A 21852-nucleotide genomic window follows, 5' to 3' on the forward strand; every position below is an offset into this window, starting at 1 on the left:
TAGTGAAAAAACCCGAACCAAACTGTCGTCAATTAAACTTATCTTAGAGAAACCACTTTTGCTGCCAAGCACAGTTTAAGTCCAAACACTACGTGCCAGTTGACTGTCAACACAGATGTGGTGCGTGTTTGGAGAGACTGAGAGAGACAAAGGAAGTGGCAGAGAGCAAGAGAAAATGATGTCTGAAAAGAAGTGTCTGAGTCGCGGCCGCGTTGAGAGAAGTTTATTGAAAATGGAATTTGAAAGCTGAAATGTCTCCGTCTCTCTCCCAAAGAGACTCAGGCTGAGATAGAGTGAGAGAATAAGGTCATCTGTAGAAATGTTTTGCTGGTTCTTTGGAGATTTATAATGGGCTTTCCCATAACTTATTCCCCAAAATTAAAAACATAAGGCACCGGTGCTTAAAGTGGCAGCAGTTTCAAATACATTTTCAGATTGTCTAATATTTTGTTAAGAAAGGGTTTGTTACATATTGTGCTCGGATATCACTCAAGGAGCTTGTTTTTCCTTCTTCTGAGTCAAGTTATTATTAAGTGAGGAATACCTGAACCTTGATTGTATAATGTAGATGAGTGAGATGTTACTTGTTTGAAAATCTCTCTACCTGACCTCTCCTTATTTAGATTGTGCTGAGATAACCTCTGACAGTGAACAGCGAAACAGATGTTGAACATGAAGAAACACAACACAAGTCATTGAACTGCAAAGAGGTTTAGGAGGGTCAGGTACACCGTGACCCAAGAGAGAAATCTTGACTAACTGCTGACAGAGACAGACTGGGAAGCGAAAGGAATAGATGGGAAAGGTCATAGTATTGTTTACTGGTGATATATGACTGCAGTTCTTTGGGGTACTTTCAGTGGATGAGGTGGTGCTGTTGGGGGTGATTTTGAAAGGTTTCTGATGCCATTACTTGAATAAAGTGTTCGAAAGTTGAATTCAAATTGAAATATCAGTCAAATATCGTCTGTCTTGTTTTGCCTCTAGTCAGGTTTGATCAGAACTCAGGATGCCGACTACTTCTTGAGACCAGTGTCCCTCAGCCTCGCCCAGAGAGAGAACTTCACCGCACCCTCCACTCACCAGCCACACATCCTCTACAGGAGCGAGCGGGACCTCGACAAAGAGCCAAGAGGTCGTCAGCACCGTGTGCTCGGGAAACGATCCACAGACACGGCTCCCCACGAATCACACAGAAACTCTGTCACAGAGAGGTCCTCGAGAGCGCCGTCTGATGCCACCCACAGCACGCTTGATGACGATCACCCACAAAGACACAGTCATGGTCATCACCATGGCAACTTTAAGAACAATAGTCAAGTTGACCCAGTGGAGAATCGTGACAGTGACCATCACCTCAAAAGCCTTCACCATGAGAATGACTACAGACACGGGGAGAAGCAGAGGCAACACTTTTGCGGGAGAAGGAAGAAATGTATGTAAGGGCTTTCTTTTTTATTTTTTTCTGATCCACATGAAATTACATTATAGAGTGTCTTTTTTATACATTCAAGATTTCTGCATTTGCTTCACCTGTACACATTATGATGAATGAGGAAGAAAGAGTATACAAATCGCCTATGAAAAAGACAAACATGCCTAAAAATACATGCTCATCAATGACAAAAGAAAGTTTTTTCCAATCCTAAGAGAAAGTCCATAAATCACACAAATCACACAAAAAGTCACACAAATAAATGTGCATCTAAGGCACCACATATCAGCAAAATATACCAAATATACCGAAGAAGAAAAAAATCCTCAAATTCATCACGGTTATCTTCAAATTAACAAAAATGGCAGGAGCCTAATTTGACAAATCAAGTGATTAGATCACATTGTTGACCACCCGTGTAGAAAAGTCATCAAAAAACTAAACAATGACAATAAACAATGATATTATGTTAATGATTTAATCTACATTCTCTACGTCCCACTTGTTTTCACCCACTTGATCGAATCGTTTTTGCGTTTTCATCATCCCCTTAAATGAACAGTTTATATTTCATACTTGAAGAAGGATGTTCTCACTGGAAAACACTTCTCACATTGTATTACATTAAGGTACCGTCATGATAAAAATGTCAGGATGAACTTACTGTAAATTAGTCAGAAGTTAAGACGCTGTTGCACAATCACCACACCACTTACCGTCGCAGGGAAAATGAAAAGACTGACATATTGTATAATAAAAACTATATTTGTTGACATTTTGGCTTTGTGCTGTTGGCAGTCAGCCTTGCAGGGTTGTGGTTGGTGTAATGGGAGCACAGAGACGTACACACACACACAGTACGTTCCCAAGTTCATGAATGCTAGTGTTGCCATGCAAGTGCAGTGGATACATACACAACACAACTGTTGCAGTGCAATACCACACTTAAAGTAGCCGTTTTTCATGACTCCAAGTAATGCTGTTTAAAGCAGATAGATGCACTTTTTTTTGTCCGCAGTCAAAAGTTAAAATACCACTAACATTTTGCAACTCAAGGAGGTTTTAATTTGTATTTCACGTGATGACACGTGTTTTCTCAACCTTGTTTTCATTAGCGACTTAACCTGGGGAAAGGTTATGGGAAATGTTCTATATTCACTTTACACCGTGACACATGTTTGCTCTCAAGAAATTACCACCATATCAGTTAACATTGCTGGTGTCACTGGGGTCATAAGAGAGCGAGCACACAGGAATTGGACTGGTACCACCACCACCATCACCCTGCAGAACTCCAGCTGTCGTCCTTATGAAAACACCCTAGTGTTTACATTCCAATGGAGTGACATCATTGAGCACCTGTGCTGTGTTTTGGTCACAAAGGACACTTTGGTTGCTCACCTGCTTTGCACCTATAAAAGCAACTTTCCAAACCTTTGTAGTTTATCGCAGCCAGGTTGGTATCACGTTTTGATACCTAGCTTTAAAACATCAAAATGGAGATTTGAGGCGATAACCTCAAAAGCCCTGATTGCTTAATGCGATGAAAAGCACTATTGACCTTTTCTATATAGTGTAGAAAACAGCAGTACACTGGACATTTGATGTCAAGGTTAAGTTATTTATAAAGTGCTGGCAAGTCATCGCAAATATACACACAGTATAATGTAAATGTTGTGAATTTGTTGTTATTTACATAATCTTTTCTGCAAAGAAGATTGAATGCATTCTTTCAGTTTGGGTGAAGCAAATTAGCAAGTCAGTCTGAGTGGAAGTCAATGGGAAAATGAGGATAATTCTCACTTTATAAAGTATAATGTCTTTCTACATTTTTGTGAGGAGTTAATTGTCTTAATCACTCTTTTTTTCTTCATGGTGTCAATTTTGTAAATTATATTCCCATTTAGAGGAAAATAGAGCACATAAACAGCACAGCACATTTCAGTGTGTTTCATAACTGGTGTCATCCAATGGGAGCGTAGTTGCAGGTGCTGTTTATGAATGTGCATTTGCTGAACCTCAACTTGGTGAAATGGCAAATCTTGAAATTGCACTTCAGATTCTTACTTCAAAACCAGTTGCCAGATATAGAGTTATGCTTATAATCATGTATTAAATCAAGTAATGGCATGCATGCAGAACATGGGGTTGGTCAGATCTCTCTTTGATGAAACGGCTGATTATAAAGATTCTGATTTGCATTATGCTTTCATGTACGGTACATACTGTGCCAAGAAAATCTGACTTCCTGCAGGTGCTGTTAATGCATCGCATTATGTTTCACACTTAACCCAGTGGTAACGTAACACTGAGACTGCCAAATCAGCAAAAGTAAAAGAGCTCAGTTTGCTGTTTATCCATTACATCAGGTCATGAAATTAAGACTATAATTAATCATCTAGAATCACAGTCAGCTACTTGCCAAAATCACTGGTTAAAACTCTTAAGCAAAGATGATCCAATTGCTGCTGGTTTATTTCAATTCTTGTGCAACATACAACATATTTAGACAGTAGGGCTGCTGGTAATAATTGTCATTATATGCACTATTGTTTTGTCTTTCATCAATCACTTAAAACCTACAATCCTCAAAAGCCTCAAAGCAAAGCTTGCTCTCAACTGTTACCACATAATATTATTGCTTCCAAGCAGTTAACTTAATTAATTCCGACTTCCCCATCTGTTTTTCACAGACATGCCCAAACCTCCAGAAGAGGATGTTTTTATCCTTCCAGATGAGTACAAGTTTATTCCCAGGAACAAAAGGGCAGTGCTGATGAAGAACGAGGCCAATCAGAAGCTCAACGTGGAGACACTGGTGGTGGTGGACAGGAAGATGATGGACAACCACGGCCATGAGAACATAACCACTTATGTTCTTACTGTGCTTAATATGGTGAGAGAAACCTGTGCCAAACATAATGTTAACCAAATACCTGCAAAACCATATTCGCAATTTGCCATTTATTGCTAATTATCCAATGTTTGCATGTTAGAATGCTTAAGAAAAATGCTATTAGCTTGTTAATATGTTCATTACTATTGTTGAGAGCTTGTTAGCAGTTTCTCTTGGGTTCATTTTCTGGATGACATTACTTAACCTTTAATAAAGAACAAGAATTACATTTCCCTGATCAAATGAAGGTGCATTTTACACACTTTTATGTAAGGGCAAATCTAATCCAACATCAGCAATAATTGATTTCTGCCATATGTACGTTTGCCACAGATGAGAGTGTAGGACAACCATGTCCACCATTTTCATGTATAAGCACTCATCTGAAAATGTGAAACTGATATGTGGATGAGATCACCACTGCAGTGCTCAGAGTCACCCCTGTCCCTCGAAGCCGATCTGCAAGCGAATTCCGTCACGCTCGTTGTGCTACTTAGTGACTGCCTGACAAATCCAAAGATAATCCATCTATTTTGAAAACATAGGTCCCTTTAGTTCAGAAACTAAGAAACCTGCCTTAGAGGAGTCACCTAAACACAGTGCGTTACAGAGTTTCACAAAAAAACCAACACCCAACACCCTTCCCCATCTGCCAGCTCCCATGGGTCTCATGAAACATTATTTAGTATGTGTTTGGAATTAAATCAGATATACCGCTGCAGCATTTGCATAGATTTATATTTCCTTTACAGCACAATAAAAAGACACATTTTAAATGAACACACTGTAAATGTAACTCTGAACACCTAAATCTCAGTGGATACTGGATTGATTTGTTTTGTTTAATAAGTGAAAACAATGATTCACTGCCCTGTCATTAAGTACCAGTGTTCTGGGGATAGCTTAGTTTAAGTAAGTGGTTCTGATTGCCTCTTTGACCTCTGAATTTAGCTTGAGTCCCGTAACAGACCACAGCCGCGTGCCGTCTCATAAGTCAGAGCACGACAAAACACCAGGAACATAAGGATCGAATGAGCGCGTTCCGGAACGGAAAGAGAAAGAAAAAAAACTCCGCGAGTGGTATCTGAGTTATTCACAAGGTGCAGGAGAAAGACAGCGAACCAGAGGAAAAACCTCAGAAGTCCACTTTCAAAGCCCAAACTTGTAAGACTGATATCTGTGCATGTACAAGCTGCTGAATTGGAAACAGCAGCTGTGGCTCTTGTACATGAGAAGTATCATGATTACAAAGGCTTTGTGTGTGCACTTAATCTGCAAAAATGTCAAGGTGTGCTGACTCTTTGTCACTAAAGTGAGTTCAAATACTGTAAAATATATCTTAAGTATATATGAAAGGATTGACCACAAATATCTAATGCTTAGCTGCAGCATGTTCTCAGTTTTCTCCAACACACCTGATTCAAATAGTCAGCTCGTCATCAAGCGCTGCAAACGACCCATTCATTTGAATCAGGTGTGTTGGAGCAGGGCAACATCTAAAACATGGAGAGCAGAGGTCCCAGGATCGGGAAACACTGGCTTAAACCATTAAAACTGCTAAATGATTTTAGTGATGTGGGACATTTGTTTATTCTTTCTCAAATCTGGAGAATAACAGAACCTACACAATCAAAGTTTGACATCACATTATCCATCATGTTGAGCCATAACATTAAAGCCAGATATCAAATGTAATGTTGGGCATTTTCACAGCAATGACTTTTTCAAAGTGCAATGACTTTTTAAGGGGGGGGGGGGGGTATATATCTATGTGTACGACTTTAATCACTGCATATCAGATGGCAGACCAACACTCTCTGCTGTCCTCATTATCATTATCGTTTCAACGAGCTGTCAAAATCGTTTTCGCTCACTTAGTCAAGCATGTTGGGAATAAACTACTGAGACAGTTGAGTTGGATGATGCCCCCCCCCCCCCCGACTGTCTTAAAGCCAACATTTACAAGCCATTAAGAGCTGTTTAAGTGTAAACAGAAAAAAAAAAACGTCATTGTGACAGGACTGTGTTAAATGCACTGCAAACAATGAAATTGCTGTCAAAGTTGTAGTGTTACGCTTTACAAATAACATATTACTGTGTTTCTTATAGGTCTCCACTCTCTTCAAAGATGGCACAATAGGAGGGAACATCAACATTGTGATAGTGGGGCTTGTGCTTCTGGACGAAGAGCAGGTGAATGTCCCGATCCAATGCCCATCTTATCTATCAGGTGAAATCTTCATACTTCCAAAAAACCCAGCAGTGGCCGATGGCACTTGGGTTTTTATCTAACATTTTCTTCAGCTGAAGTTTAATATATCTCACATAAGCATTTTTGAATCCATTAGAGAATAACGCCATGTGTATATTAATACAGTACCTTACCTTAAGCAACCTTGGCAAGTACATTCTTGTGGATAGCAGGTGATGGAAAGAGAGAGAGAGGGTGATGAAGAAACAAGCCGGGTACTGTCAAATGTCGAGCAGCTCTGGGATAGCAGATTGTGGTTCCTATCCACCTGCAATGTTAATAGAGCTCATATGAGGCAATGCACGTGGAAGAATGCCAAATATGTCCCAGACTTTTTTCTTCATATAGCCAGTGTCCCCGCTCAGCACTGGTAATAAACCAGGTGATGATGTAATAATAAAAATATCAATAAATTATATTATGAGAGGGTTTTTTTTCAGGAGTGCAGATATTAGGCGAATGGACACCCATCACTGATATTTGTGTAAGTGGAGGACGAGGGAACATAGTGTGATTTAATGTAACTGATATTTCTCTCACTGAAATCCACACTTTGTGCTTGCAGCTCCTTTTCATAAAGACGACTTTGTCTCTCTTTTTTTCACCCTCTTTTATTTGACTTATTCCTCACAGGACGGCTTGGTGATCAACCACCATGCAGACCACACACTGAACAGCTTCTGCCACTGGCAGTCTACTCTGGGAGCCAGAGAAGGACGCCGCCACGACCACGCCATCCTCCTGACAGGACTCGACATCTGCTCCTGGAAGAATGAACCCTGTGACACTCTTGGTACGTCTTTATTGGCCTGTCCATCACTGTGCAGTCTGCAGTAATACAATGCTGAAAAGGGAAACTTGATTAAATGAGTTGCAGTTTTTTGCAACGGTCCCAGTGTTGAAATAAAGAGAAGCGTGACTTTAGCGTGTTTTTCATGAAATGTTTTGACAAAGACGCATGTACACCAGCTGTCGTCCTTCTTTGTTTGTCTGTTGCTCTTGATGGAAACATGGTTATTCTCTTCTGTGGTCTGTCGCTCTTTGGGAAGGCGACCCGGCCTGTCCTCTGTCATACAGGATCACACCAGTCAGACCAGATGTTAAAAAAGATCTGCAGCTTTCAGATCTTTCTTACCCACATGATCACATATGTATGCAGTAACATTCATTCAGTATATTCTTTGACAGCACATAAAAAAAGAATCATCAGTAAACAGAATATCAGAGGGGTGGTTTGACTTAAATTGAATTCAACCTCGTGAACTTCAACAAACAACACGCGTTATTTACAAGATGTCGATCTATAGAAAACACAGATGCAACACCGGGACAAGCTCATGAAATTAGGTATGCAAATTGTGTTTTCACTGACATCACATAGCTGTGTTCCTCTGTTTTAAACACACGCACAGTCTAACAAACTAACGACAGCTTGTTTATGATAATGACTGCGTCAACACAGTGTTGTCTTCCACACTGTGAGAAACAAACTTCAATTTTCTCTCTCTCTCTCTCTCTCTCTCACACCATCTTCAAACACCAGACTTTTGACTTCAAAGTTGGACTAATTGGTGTGTTTGTGAATGTGTGTGTGCGTGCATGTGCGCGCGTGCATGTGCAGTCAAAAACTACCAGGCAAACTGTTTATTTACTCAATCCCGTGGAGTGTTCCTCTGTATTTCTAAAGCAGTATATAATATCAATGATCTACCCTCGTTCTGACACAGAACATTTACCAAATGGCAGTTCTCACAGTTAATCTGCCCGCTTATGTTTAGTATAATTTAGTTATGTACATGAGAACATGCCTTCAGGGGGTTTTTACACACTAAAGCAAATGACTAAAAGCTGCAAAATAACAAAACACATCACAATCCCTTAGACACTGAGACAAAAACATTAAGGGAGGCCCTCAAGAACGATCTGTTTTGATTCATGCTGTGTGTGAGTGTGTATGGGAGGAGACAGAAAGACAGGGGAAAGTGTGAGAAGTGTTGAGGGAGCTGAATCGGAAAAGGGAGTTTAATAGAGATGGAAGGATGTAAGAAAGTAGTGAAGATGGAGAAAGAATGTTTTAAGGTGAAGTGAATGATGCATAGGGGACCTGGAACTGGTCCCACAAAGTCCCCATACAGAGTGAATTAATCCAAGTTATCGCCTGCTTGATATTTCTTCTTGAATGTCTGAGTTTCTGTGCTGTCCAATGCTTGTTCTGAATGAGGGATTTGGTTCCTATCTGAAAGAATACTCTTGATTTTTGTCTTTTTAGCGTAATGTCAACCTAACAATTATCCACGAAATCAAGTTTTGTTGGATCTGACTGTTCTGGAATACTTGACTGATGAATGTACAACTTTGTCACCAATTGTGCAGGTTTTGCTCCGATCAGTGGGATGTGCAGCAAATACCGGAGCTGTACCATTAATGAAGACACCGGCCTGGGCCTTGCATTCACCATTGCCCATGAATCCGGACACAAGTATGAGCCGCTTATACTCTTTTACATCTTTAAGTAATAAAATGTGGCTTTCGGTTGGTCTCCATTTGGTACAGGCTTTTATGTTGTTTGATCAAATAACCCTATGCTGTGCAGTTACTTTGGAGTGTAGCCAGAAGTTAACGCTTTTAAATCTTTATTTTTTTTAATTACCCAGTTTTGGAATGGTCCACGATGGCGAGGGTAACGTTTGCAAGAAGTCAGAGGGCAACATCATGTCTCCCACCTTGGCCGGGCACAATGGTGTCTTCTCCTGGTCTGCGTGCAGCCGTCAATACCTCAGCCGCTTCCTCAAGTAAGCAGCATTCCACTTTTAAGACAATTCATTTAAGAAGCACACATTTTTAGTAATGACATTTTCTGGGTAACACTGCTTGAAGAGTATTGCTTGATTTTCAGAAAACAAAGAACCGCACCACATCCATATCATCAGAATCAGAATCAGAATACTTTTTTTTATTATTATTATCCCGAGGGAAATTGGCATATTGATGAATAATACCAGTTTTTTTTTGTGTACTCATACAACAAAAACATTTGGCAGTGAATCAGTTTATAAAGACAGAGCTCCCCATAGTCAAAACCAGATTTAAAATGCATTCTGTGTATATTATTCAACATCTGGTAGTAATAGATGAAATCAACAGCAGGTACAGGTCAACAGCAGGTACTTCGGTTTCAAAGGATCATAGTGAAGTAATATGAATAAATGCACTAATGTTTTTAATATTACCGACTCTATTTTTGCAAAAAATTAGGGCAAACGGGCTTTTTCAGTATGTATGTGGGGGCGAGAGGCTGAAACATGGAGAACATGTGTTGCCACTTTTCTTCTATAATTTCTTTGTTTAATGTATTGTACATGTATGAAAACATGTGAGCGAGAATGCCGCGCATATGTTTCCATGCACTATGCATGCAGCCTGCTCACCCAAGCAAAAAAAGATCATCACGGACATAGCGTCCATGTGTCTGTGCATGTGTGTGCGCGTGCATGTGTGTGTGTGTGTGTGTGCACTTGAAACCAGATAGCCCAGAGCCAGTGCCCTCCATTAAATTTACCAGTGTGTTAACTGAACTGTCAGGTCTCAGAGTGGTGGAGACAGACAGTGTATTTCCTCGCTGAGTTATTAGAGCTAGAGTGACCTCACTCTTGTTAGGCCTGTCAGCCTTATATTAAACTCCCATCACCCCCCCCCCCCAGGCTACATAGAGGGAATCTCTGCACTGAACCAAAGGTTGTCTCTCTGTATGTTTTCCTAATAGCAATCAACATAATTATCATACACAAATGTTTTCACCTAAATATCTGCAGCATCGTCTGCTATGAAGTGAAGTCTGAGCCAGCACAGCTTCTGCACCACACTTCAAACCAGCGTGTCCTCAGTCAGCTATGACAAAGAGGCCAAGTGTGTATGTATAGTGAGGTGCTTCTTTTTGTTATGTCAGGGAAAGGCAGTGGAAGCAAAATCTCCTTAGGAGCCACTTAGAAATTGTTTTCCTGAGCACTGGCGAAGGTCGTTGGAAAATCAGTGATTCATGGCAGTGATAAGATGCTCTTGTGCTCGCTCTCCTTTCCCAGAGTCAAGCATGTTACATAGGACACACACAAAAGTGCTTCTATTGAATTAGGCAAACCAGTTTACTCACAGAGTGGGAAACATAGATTTTAAATTATTATTATTATTATGTATCAACATTTTGAGACTTTTCCACCTCCCACATATCAGTATTTTCCCCTTTTTTTTTTTTTTACATTTTGATGTATCAGCAAACCACATGGGAGAGAAAATGTATTTTGGTTTCTTTTTGTCTGGAAGTACTGGGTCAGCAGATCTGCAGGGAGGGTCTTGGAAAAAAAAATGGGTCCTTTATTTTTATCTCCAGTTGATGATAATCTAATCATGTGTTCAGTGCTTCCAACATAGATTTTTGGGAAAAACATTTTGCTGTTGGACTCTTACAGTGCCATCGATACCTGAATACAAAAAAAACTGTTCTGTCCTGAGATTCTGCAAAGCAGCCACACTGATTTTCACATGCAACTGACACACATGCCTTACTGGTGAGCCTGCTGATGTTGTGCGTGCTGTAAATGATGAGATGTGTTTTTCATAAAGCCTTTTTGGTGTGAATAATGTAGAGTATCAGAATATTGCACTTGCAGAACAGCCATTGTTCTCCGTAGACACATATGGCCAATAAAGCAATGGAAGATCATACCACACACACACACACACACACATTACAGTATACTCTGCTAAAGCAATCAAGACCACTCTCTGGCACATTCAGCCATTCCAACATAGTTTGCCATTTCGTGCTGCAGCATATTTTGTATTATATTTCCCCTGCATGCTGTGTTTAAGCTGTAAAACATCTTTGTACGGCAGTCAACGATATCAGTTAACATTGGAAACCCCCCCACTGGTGTTAGGATGTGAGCAATATAGGCAATGATTATTTTTTTCTGTTTGTCATAATTGAGTGCCTGATGCATTAAAAGGATTACTTTCCAGACTTCAAGTTTGACAACTTGTTATGTCTCCATGGCAACGTTTAAGGGTATTTACCAAAGTGGGAAACAATTGAATATCACAGACTGGCTCTCTCTGTTGTGGGATATCTGTGTGCCCAGCAGGGAACATTACATAGCAGCTACATCATGGTAATGAAGTGTGGCACTGAATTACATCAGTTTTTTCACTGCATGTGTGCTGTATATCACAGTGATAGTTTTAATATTCAAGATTAATGTTCCCCCTATGTATTTTTTTCCACTCCTTTCCTGATTTACCTGCACTCCTCTCCATTCCACCAGTTCTGCCCAGGCTGTGTGCCTATCAGATGAACCAAGAGCAGTCAAGGAGTATCCGTATCCTGAGAAGCTGCCTGGCGAGCTGTACGATGCAGACACGCAGTGCAAATGGCAGTTTGGGGAGAAGGCCAAACTCTGCACCCTTGATTTCAAGAAGGTAAAATTGATTTTGGCTCAATTGTGCCACCCCATTGCAATTTGAGAAATGTGTTAAAAATCCCATGCTATGACTGTCTTTTCTCATTGGAACCTGTCTAATTATTTGTAAAGACAATCTGATGCCAAGGAAAAACAGAGAAGGAAATTGAGAAATGGGTTTATGAGAATGAGGTGAAGGGAAAAAGAGGAAGAATGAAGGATGCATGTTTGAACTCTCGCATAAACACACAAAACAAACTGTGAGACTTACAGTACTGCCACTGGGACGGTTTCCTATATATACACTGGAAAGCTGCCAATGGGAATCTTTTCTTGTAGCTCTCCCATTGTCTGATTACTGCTAATAGATGCTCTATGTAGGGATTTGGATAGCATTTGGATTACTTCACTGTTTTATTGCATTTTATGGTGTTACATCGAGATGAGACATATTTGTCTTCAACGGTCGCCAACTTTTAACTCTCCACAGCCAAAGAGGCAAAAAAATTTTCAAGAAAGTGGAGACAAATTTACCTTTAGACTCTCGTGTATAGTCAATACATCAAGTGACTGTTATTTAGTCTTAGCATGTGGCGGGTTGCTCTCAAGGTGCATTGACATCACACACAAAGTGAATTTTCATGTTGCTTTATTTACACAAATTTGGCAGAAAGAGAACAGTCTCAGTCTTGACCATAGGTGAGGGTAGGAACGAAGATCGACCGTTAGATTGAGAGCTTTTGCCCTTTTCGTCACAGCAGTGCGGTAGTTCCCTGACTTGTGAACAAGACCCTGAGATACTTCCTCCATTGCTTGGGGTACAGACTCATGACCAAACAAATAGGATCACGGGGACAAGCGGCCAATATGGGTTTTCACAGGAGGTAGGCTAGGGTTTCCTTTACAGATAGGGTGAGACTCTTCAGTAGACTCACAATAGAGAGCAATATGCTCCTTTGTGCGGAAAGGAGCCAGTTGAGGGAACCTGGTAAGGATGCACTGCACCTCCTAGGGAGGCACGTCCAACTGGGAGGAGACCTAGGGGCAGACCAAGGACTAAGCTGGCCAGGGAGTGCCAAGGGAGCTCCCAGTCATAACTGGTACTATGTGGCCTGGGAAAGGGAAGTCTGGGTTCCCCTGCGAAAGCTGCTACCCCCTGTGACCTGATCTCGGATAGGCAATTGACAATGGATGGATGGCGGAGGGAGTTTTGGTCTTCTGGGTTGTGGAGAATACAGCATCAGTAATTTTGTCCACCATTTCTGACACAACTTCAGGATTTTGGGAGAATCTGTTGCACTGATTGGCTTTCATTCATGCAATTTGTGCTCATTGCCCTTCCAGACACTTGTTACTTCAACAATCAAGCAACGGAAGTGTAATTCACCATGTAATGAAATCATATTTCATGTAGCTTTTTGACAGGCATTGTCAAGATAAGGTACCACTGGAGAAGCTGAATGATACTCTCCATGGTGTTTGTAGCCAGAGTGAGCTTAGTTACCCTTAGAAAAAGGCAAAGCACTATATCTTATATCTTTTATCCATTGCTTCTTCCTGTCTTTCTTGGTCTACTTCTTTCATCATCCGCACGCTTACTGCCATAATTACTGCTGGTAAAGGCCTGAGCAAGCAAAAGAGTTGGACAAACACTATAGGCCTTGGAATGAATTCCATGGCAGCTCTTAGCTGTAACAGGCTGAGTTTCTTGTGAGCTGTCAAAATCTGATATAGTCATTCCGATACTGGTAGAAATTATGTTAAAATATAGTAGACCATGTTTCTTATGCAATGCAAACAGTTAAAACCATGTGGTGTTCCCCAGGATTATCTATTTCTTTTAATTTTCATTGGTTTACTATTCTGCTATGCATGTGTATTAATTATTATCAATTATTGAACATCAACCATATGATTGTTGTTGACAGTTGGACAAGGATTTAATATACCTCTTTCTAAATGTTGTTATCAAGCTATTTAAGCATAATTATTTTTAGAGATGTCTACACAATGATGCCTTGCCACAATGTATTAGTCAAACAGTCTCTCGTCCCCAAGTTTCTGTCAACATAATTTCAATAGCCCTCAAGAGGCAAAATAACAAATGTTGTCATAATTTATTGCTCACTGCAAAGTGACCGTTCGTCTTCTGAAATGTGAAGAAATAAATTAAATAAACAGTGACGTGAAACTTACCCTCTGACATTCTCTCATGTTGTTTCAGGATATCTGTAAGGCCCTGTGGTGTCACCGCGTTGGGAGGAAGTGCGAGACCAAATTTATGCCAGCTGCCGAAGGCTCTGCTTGTGGTCCTGATATGGTGACTTGACACAGTTTTGATTGTTTGTTTGTTTGTTTTTTTATTGGGATTTTCCAGATGTCCAGGTTCAGGTTGGGTTGTTCACAAGAGCTGCACAACATGATATGCATACTATGATGTACTGTGTGTTGATCTGGAGTAAAGAGGAGAGGGAACAGTAACACACTCGCAGTCGTCGTCTCTCGAATCTCATGGCTTGAGAACCATTTTTTCAATTTAACTGGATTTTAATCCAATTTGCTAATCCAGTCTGCCAAATGAAGCGGAACCATGCAGGTTTACTCATTTATCCAGGATTTAATTCATGTTTTTTTTTCGTTGATTAGGTTTAGAGATACCCTTTATTCATAACATCCCCAAGAACATTTTGTCAATTTTAGCCAAGGGAGCAACAATTAATGTTGTTGTTGTATGCCTTTGAGAAAATATTTCCTTGTGTTGTCAAATGAGGACAACATGTGTGTTTTTTTTTTTATATAAACTGTTGCCAATACATTGCTCCTTGATGGTGTCTAAACAAATAAATCTACAAATCAAAGGCACCAAACATTGCGCTGCAGTTTTGGTATGAACATTCCCAAGAGCAACATAGCACAAAATATTGAACATTCCAATATTATTATTATTACTACTATTATTAGTATTATTATTTAGTAGTTGTGGTAGTAGTATTGGATGGTTTCTGGCTTTTTTGGTGTCCATGCCAATGAATTTCACATCAAATCCCCATGCATTTGTCGATGCACAAGTGCTTATGAACCACTAGGATAATGGGGTATGAATAAATTGGGTAAAGGTGACCTGTACTATAAATCCTTATGAGTGGTTGTCAAGACTATATAAATGCAATCCAATTAGTATCCATTTTAAAGTAAAAAAGCAGGTAATGAATATTATCTACAGCTACATTTAGTGCGGTACACCTTTTAAAAGAGATGTCCTTTCCAAAGGATTTACTTTGGTTGAGATACTGACACTTAATGTGATAGTAATTTATGGGATTAAAAGGCTAAATTGATCAAGATAATATTATAAACGTAATATCCACTGAGTGTTTTAGTGCAATTAAATGCTAATACATCCACTCCGTACGATTAAAAAAAAACAACAACCTTGAACCGCGTTACACCGATGTCTCCATCTCCCATCACAGACTAATAAAAACACTGTTAAGCTAAGTGAAAAGTTTGACTTTACTTTGTTTTACATGCGAGTTCATTTAGGTGCAGCGTCAATAAAATCTCTCCTCGCAATAGAGGTACCACAGTCTGCCTCCATTATTTGACCTCAGGGAGCAGCTGCATTTGGTTTGTTGCTGACATAGCAAAAATATGCCATTGGGGTTGGGGCCAAAAAGCAATCTGTGCTCTTTATTTATTCTTTGTTATTTTTTCTTCCTCCTTTCAAGATGATTCTCCCCCAAGGCTTGCGCTCGCGCTCTCTCTCTCTCTCTCTTACCCTCTCTCCCCTGACAGCCCACATCGGCATTTGCTTCTCAATATATTGAACCTGATGTTTAATCCTGCCCTCTCTCTCCACGGGACAATTAACTGAACACAAACAATGACAGGCCCACTTAGGAATCTGTGGCACTCAGCCACGAGGGGAAAAGTGAGGGGAAATCAGCTGTTCTTGCTCGTAGTTACGGACCACAAGTGTAGTTGGAGGTGCGTGTGTTTGTGTCTGCAGGCTTGTGTGCAGGCATGAACACATACAGTGAGATCAAGAAGAGCTGAGCATGCTCCCACTATCATTGAGTGTGTGTGTGTGCATATTGGGACTGAGCTATCTTGACGCGTACAAATCCAGTGCCAGGAAACAGCTTGTGACATAATGTTGCTTCAAGAGAGTTGAGATTTTGTAATGTGTTCTCACGTTACATCGAGGGATTTCGAGTGAACTGCTGCTTATTTTGAGAGAGATATGTGTGTGTCCTTTAGCATAATTCCACACAGTGCCCTGCAAACAATCTTTGCGCGCATACCTTTCCTTGTACTGTAGTTAGATTCCACTTCTGCCTTGCCTGGTTACCTCATCGATCACATGAGGAAGTGTTCATGGCTGGAAAGCCGTTTCGTTCAGGGTGGCCCCCTGCATAATCCTCAAGCCAACAGATGAAGTTAGAAGCAACCAGTAATTGCCCCTGTCAAATTGAGACAGCATGGGGAAAAATGTAAATTTTTTAAAAAGAATATGCAAAATCTGCCTGACCCAATACATTTTCAAAATGTAGGTAGAAACCAGATATAAATACCAATAAACAAGTCACACAAACAGGCAGTTACTCCACCCTTTTAGTTGATTTGCCCTGGAAAGAAGTTAAATTATCTCAGTTCCTTGGCGGATATTTAATGACTTCTCTCAGAACTAAACGTTTTTTCGGCAGTGAAGAAACATTGCTGCGGTGCATCGTTGGCAAAAGAAGTTGTGACGTTTTTCATGTTTTTGTAGTTAAAGACTTTTTTTTCTTGGACTGATTTTAAAAAAGTAGAAAAATTGGATTATGGGGAGGCAGGGGCAATTTTTATATCCAGCATTAGGCAGCATGAAATGCCGATATGACAGTGCAAAAACAATAGTCATCGTGGTATTTTCAGAGAAAAAAAATACCCACGACACTGTTTTTTCCACTTTCACTTTTCAGTTGTGTTTGGCTTGGCTTTGTTAATTCTAGCTGATGACAGCTGAAGGCGGAGACAGTCCAAAAAGCAACACAACTGGAGTTACACTTAGGAACTATGAACATATAACTATTGCTATACCATGACCTTTCTCAAAGCATCTGCATCTAACAGTCCTCTGCTGTGATTGCAGTGCACTGTTGTCATGAAGAAAATTGCGTCCGCAAGTGTGTCTGCATGCTATCCCTCCCTGAACTCTTCTCTCTGTCTTTATCCAGTGGTGCCGTAGGGGCCAGTGTGTGAAACAGGGTGATGAGGGCCCGAGGCCTCAGCATGGCCAGTGGTCGCCGTGGTCTTCCTGGTCTGCCTGTTCACGGAGTTGTGAGAGCGGTGTCACCTATCGAGAGAGGCAATGCAACAACCCCAGGTACAGAAATACTCAAGAGCAGCTCCTGGTAAGTGTGCTGTAAGCACAGCATGCTATTGTCACTGCAAATCTCATCAGATATTTTTGGAAACACTTGCACTTTGCATAAGCGGTATAGAGCTGGAGCCAGGAGGCAATGAGCTTTGCAAATGGAAACAGTTAGCCAACTGGTATTAGCACACCTGCAACCAATCTACATATATTGATGATGATGGTGTGTAAAAGTGTAAAAACAACAAAACGGATGACTTCAAATTGTCATGGCTCCATATAGTGGTACTTTCTCTCTCGTAAAGTGTGCTATAATAGCTGTGGCACTTAACATGCTTGGATTGACACATGTATCATGCATGTGAACATGCCACACTGTGTACACACACACACACACACACAACTGCACACAAAGACGATGAATGGACAGACACTTTTCAGAGGTGACACGCTGTTGGCGATTGCTTGACTCGAGGCCAAAAGTATATCAAGACACATGATTAAAATAGTGACGATCCATCACACGGGACTGTCGCCTCATCATTTATCAGCTCACTCTGTCCCTTACTCACCCCACATTATTTGCACTACCAGTCAGTCAGAGGGGGCCCTATCCCTAAATGCCGGGCCCTCCTCTTTATCATGTCACGCCAAGATCCTGACAAGTGTTGGTCTAAATTAAACAGAGAGCAATAAAGAGAAAGACCAAGAGATGGGGGAGGAAGGATGGTGGGTGTAGGGGGGGGAAAGGAAGACAAAGACAGACAAGGGGAAGCGGGAGGGGTAGGAAAAAAAAAGGGGGTAGAAGAGTTGACAGAGAGGGGATTAAAAAACGTGAGATGAAATGTAGAGATGTAGAGGGGGAGAATCTGAGAGCAAGAGAGAGATTTGCTGCGATGTAATTGGTGGGCTTGCAGGGGGTGTAATTGCCCTGTGGAAGGCATTTTAAGTAACATAGCCTGGGGTTCTTCACCTGAGATTAGAGAAGCCTTCAAAAGGAAACACTCACACAGAGCCACATGGAGAGAAATCCACATACGAATCCTGACACAATAAAATGAATGAAACTGACTGCGAGAAAAGTGAAATACTGAATTTTACCAGAATGAAGAAAAACAAAGGTAAATGTTTCATTACTATATATATGCTCTTCTCTTTAGACCTGCATATGGAGGGAAGTTTTGCGAGGGCTCCTCCAGGTCGTACAAACTTTGCAACACCGATGACTGTCCCCCTGGTGCCACTGACTACAGAGCACAGCAGTGTGCCGAATACAACGGCAAACAGTTCAGAGGATGGTTCTACACCTGGAGACCATACACTAGAGTGGATGGTAAGACAATTGCTCAAATTCACCGTTCAACGCCCTCAGAGAGCTCAAACCTCCACCAAGGCAGCTCAGTCTAATCATTTCTCTCTTGAGCCATGCATTCCTCTTTCTGGGTTACACTGCTCACAGACAAACAAGGGTGAAAACATTATCTTAATGGTGGAGGTAATTGCGCTGGAGAAGGTGTGAATGACATCAGAGATTTTTGAAGTTGGGGAGGTTATGTTTTTTTTTCTATCAAGCTATGTCATGGTACTTAACGATTTGCTTGTTGCTTCTGGCCTCTATGAATATTTTCTTTCCTTCCAGATCAAGATGTTTGTAAGCTGTACTGCTTTGCTGAAGGTTATGATTTCTTCTTTGCTTTGGCCAGTAAAGTTAAGGATGGGACTCTCTGCTCCCAGGACAGCAATAACGTCTGCATCGACGGGCTGTGTGAGGTAATACATAAAAACAGAGAAAGAGAGCATTACAAAGCATCGAGAGTTTGCACTGGATGTTTTTTGAAGATGATATCATGTGTAGCATCTTTGAAGCCGAGCTATAAATCTTGAGAATTGGTCAAGCAGTAGAGAGCATCAGTTGACACCCTTGTTGTGCTTTTTCTCACTATCACTTCAAACCCAATGAAAATGGAAAAAGTCTGACCCGTCAGTAAGGGAATGAATGATGGTTAGATCTGAGCTGTTTTAATGTATTACTCTGTACGATGTAAAGTTGCATTTAATGTTTGTTCCGGCCATTTTTTTTCTGGAAAAAGTAATGGTGTCTTTGTTCCACATGCAGAGAGTTGGATGCGACCATGTGTTGAGCTCCTCCGCTGTGCCTGATGCTTGTGGGGTGTGTAAAGGAGACAACTCCACCTGCAAGATCTACAAAGGACAGTACACCAAGCAGCATTATACTAACCGTAAGCCACAGAGATTCAATTGTTCCGTTTACTGGTTTCCATGATGTTTAACACGTTTCAAAAGCTACATCATGTTATTTTTTGTTGTTGTCTTTCGCAGAGTACTATGGAGTGGTCACCATCCCAGCAGGTGCTCAGAGTATCCGCGTGGTTGAGCTGAATACCTCTAGCTCATACCTGGCTGTCAGGGACACACAGAGACGCTACTTCCTGAATGGACACTGGACCGTAGACTGGCCGGGGCGACACTCCCTTGCTGGTGCCATTTTTGAATACAAGAGACCATATAACAGACCAGAGAGCCTCTTCTCAACTGGGCCCACCAATGAGACACTAGTCGTAGAAGTAAGTGACATAGTTTATTACTTTGTCGTATCATGCAATTATGACTTAACTTGTTTATGTCTTTCTATGTCAATATTCTTACTGTATTCTTGTGTCTTGTAGATATTGTTGCAGGGTTGGAACCCCGGTGTTCGTTGGGAATACACTCTGAAGAAAGCCGACGAGAAAAAGAATCACATCAAACACAATTACTCGTGGGCCATCATACGCTCCCAGTGTTCAGCGACATGTGCTGGAGGTACATTTTGTACAAACGTGAATGCCAAAATGTAGCCTTATCATGTTAGACTTACATTGCAAGTTCATTCAAATGTGTTTGAAAAACTGCAATGATAGATATATTGGAAGCATAGGTCAATCCACATAAGTGTTTTATCGTATTAACAGCGTTACTATGTTTTGAAAACGGGATCCAGAGTTGGAAAATTTCAAAGCCTCACCCTTGTGTTTACCGTGACAACAAATGCGCTACTTTGGGAAAATGATGTGTGTGCTGATGTTCACTGTCCCTACCTACATCATCATTGTCATCATCTTTCTCTTGTGTTTGGAGATTGTTGGCAGTGTTGCCAACTACTTTCAATGAAAAGTAACGAAAGTCATCCTAAAAGTGTTGAAGATTAACAGTGAATCATAAAATGTAATCTGTCACAGCAGATGTTGTGTGTTGACATGTTACCATCAGTCTGTGTTTTTGTTCCTTGATATATTTCTAGATTATTTCTTCTTTTTTTTCAAAGGCTATTGCTTTGATGAAAAAGGATAATTCACCATTTTTCAAACTTGAGCAGATCAAAAGGACCGTTTGTAGATCAATGGACAAGCATTTGAAGCTTAGTCTGGCCTGTCTGATCTATAATAAGACCTTTAGCTGCAGGTTAAATGGAGAGAGAAGCGTTCCCATCATTAGTGAGGCAACATTAGTAGCTCTTGTTTCGAACTGGTGGGACCTCTTCTTTTTCTACTGGAGACCTGCTATTACACACACACACACACACACACACACACACACACACACACACACAAATATGTTCAAGCAAGCAAGCACACACATGCATTGCTTTGACCAGTGTCCTTTGTCCCACAGAAGGCCTGGTATTAAACTAGCATACACATACAGACTCATGCAAAGTTTGTTATAATGACCTAAGAAGTCCCTGACATGGTGAGCTGAGGGCAGAGATTAGATAAGTGTGTGTGTGTGTAGTGCATGCGGGTGCGTTTGCTTGGCTTCATGAGTGTGAACAAAGCCCCCAGTGTGAAGTTCCTGTTGATTGACCCTCCAGGTTAAAGTTCTGGTCTGCAGGAGTCCACCATGCCCACCTTCCCCTCTTTGTTTTCTGATTGCAGGTTATGATGATGAGTTGGGGGTTGTTATTAAAGAGTGTGACTGACTCACTGACCTGTATGAGTTGGGATGTGTAGATTGACCTTACCTAAGGCCAAATACCGACCTGGATATCTGTTTACCTGTAATTAAATTAGCATATAAATCACAAATGTAATTCCTTTTAAGCAACACCTGGGTGGAAATACACATTCCAGAATTTTAAGATATTGCAAATTTTATGATTTTTATTCTTGCATGAGAAAGTAAGCAAACAATGTAGTCATTGTAAATGTTTTCATGGCTTACAGAATGTTTCTGTCATTCAGATTTTGTTTGTGTTGTGTTGTTCTGAACTTATCATTGTGTTACCCATACAGGTCAGATGAACACCAGGTCGGCCTGTTACAAAGACTTGAGAGTGCAGGTCAATGCATCCTACTGCAATCCCAGATCAAAACCATCTACTGGACTGATGCCCTGCAACACACAGCCATGTCCTGCCAGGTCAGACCCTCAGCCTTTGTACATGTTATTGTTTTGCAT

The 21852-nt window shown here is 40.8% G+C and overlaps 1 protein-coding gene across 1 annotated transcript in view; it reads left to right on the top strand.

Moving 5' to 3' along the window:
* The window catches only part of adamts16 (ADAM metallopeptidase with thrombospondin type 1 motif, 16), a gene marked incomplete at both ends in the record, with an annotated part of 171040 nt that overhangs the window by 137256 nt on the left and 11932 nt on the right, over positions 1-21852 (top strand). The window contains 15 exons of the mRNA XM_083898924.1: positions 988-1435; positions 4129-4331; positions 6441-6524; positions 7216-7375; positions 8956-9061; positions 9237-9374; positions 11901-12054; positions 14260-14355; positions 17255-17403; positions 18555-18727; positions 19034-19164; positions 19511-19634; positions 19735-19979; positions 20082-20217; positions 21687-21813. Coding sequence (XP_083755050.1) covers positions 988-1435; positions 4129-4331; positions 6441-6524; positions 7216-7375; positions 8956-9061; positions 9237-9374; positions 11901-12054; positions 14260-14355; positions 17255-17403; positions 18555-18727; positions 19034-19164; positions 19511-19634; positions 19735-19979; positions 20082-20217; positions 21687-21813 — 2474 coding nt within the window. The remainder of the gene's footprint in view (positions 1-987; positions 1436-4128; positions 4332-6440; positions 6525-7215; positions 7376-8955; positions 9062-9236; positions 9375-11900; positions 12055-14259; positions 14356-17254; positions 17404-18554; positions 18728-19033; positions 19165-19510; positions 19635-19734; positions 19980-20081; positions 20218-21686; positions 21814-21852) is intronic.

This window comes from Microchirus variegatus, assembly GCF_963457635.1.
Source record: "Microchirus variegatus genome assembly, chromosome: 1".
Lineage (NCBI taxonomy): Eukaryota > Metazoa > Chordata > Actinopteri > Pleuronectiformes > Soleidae > Microchirus > Microchirus variegatus.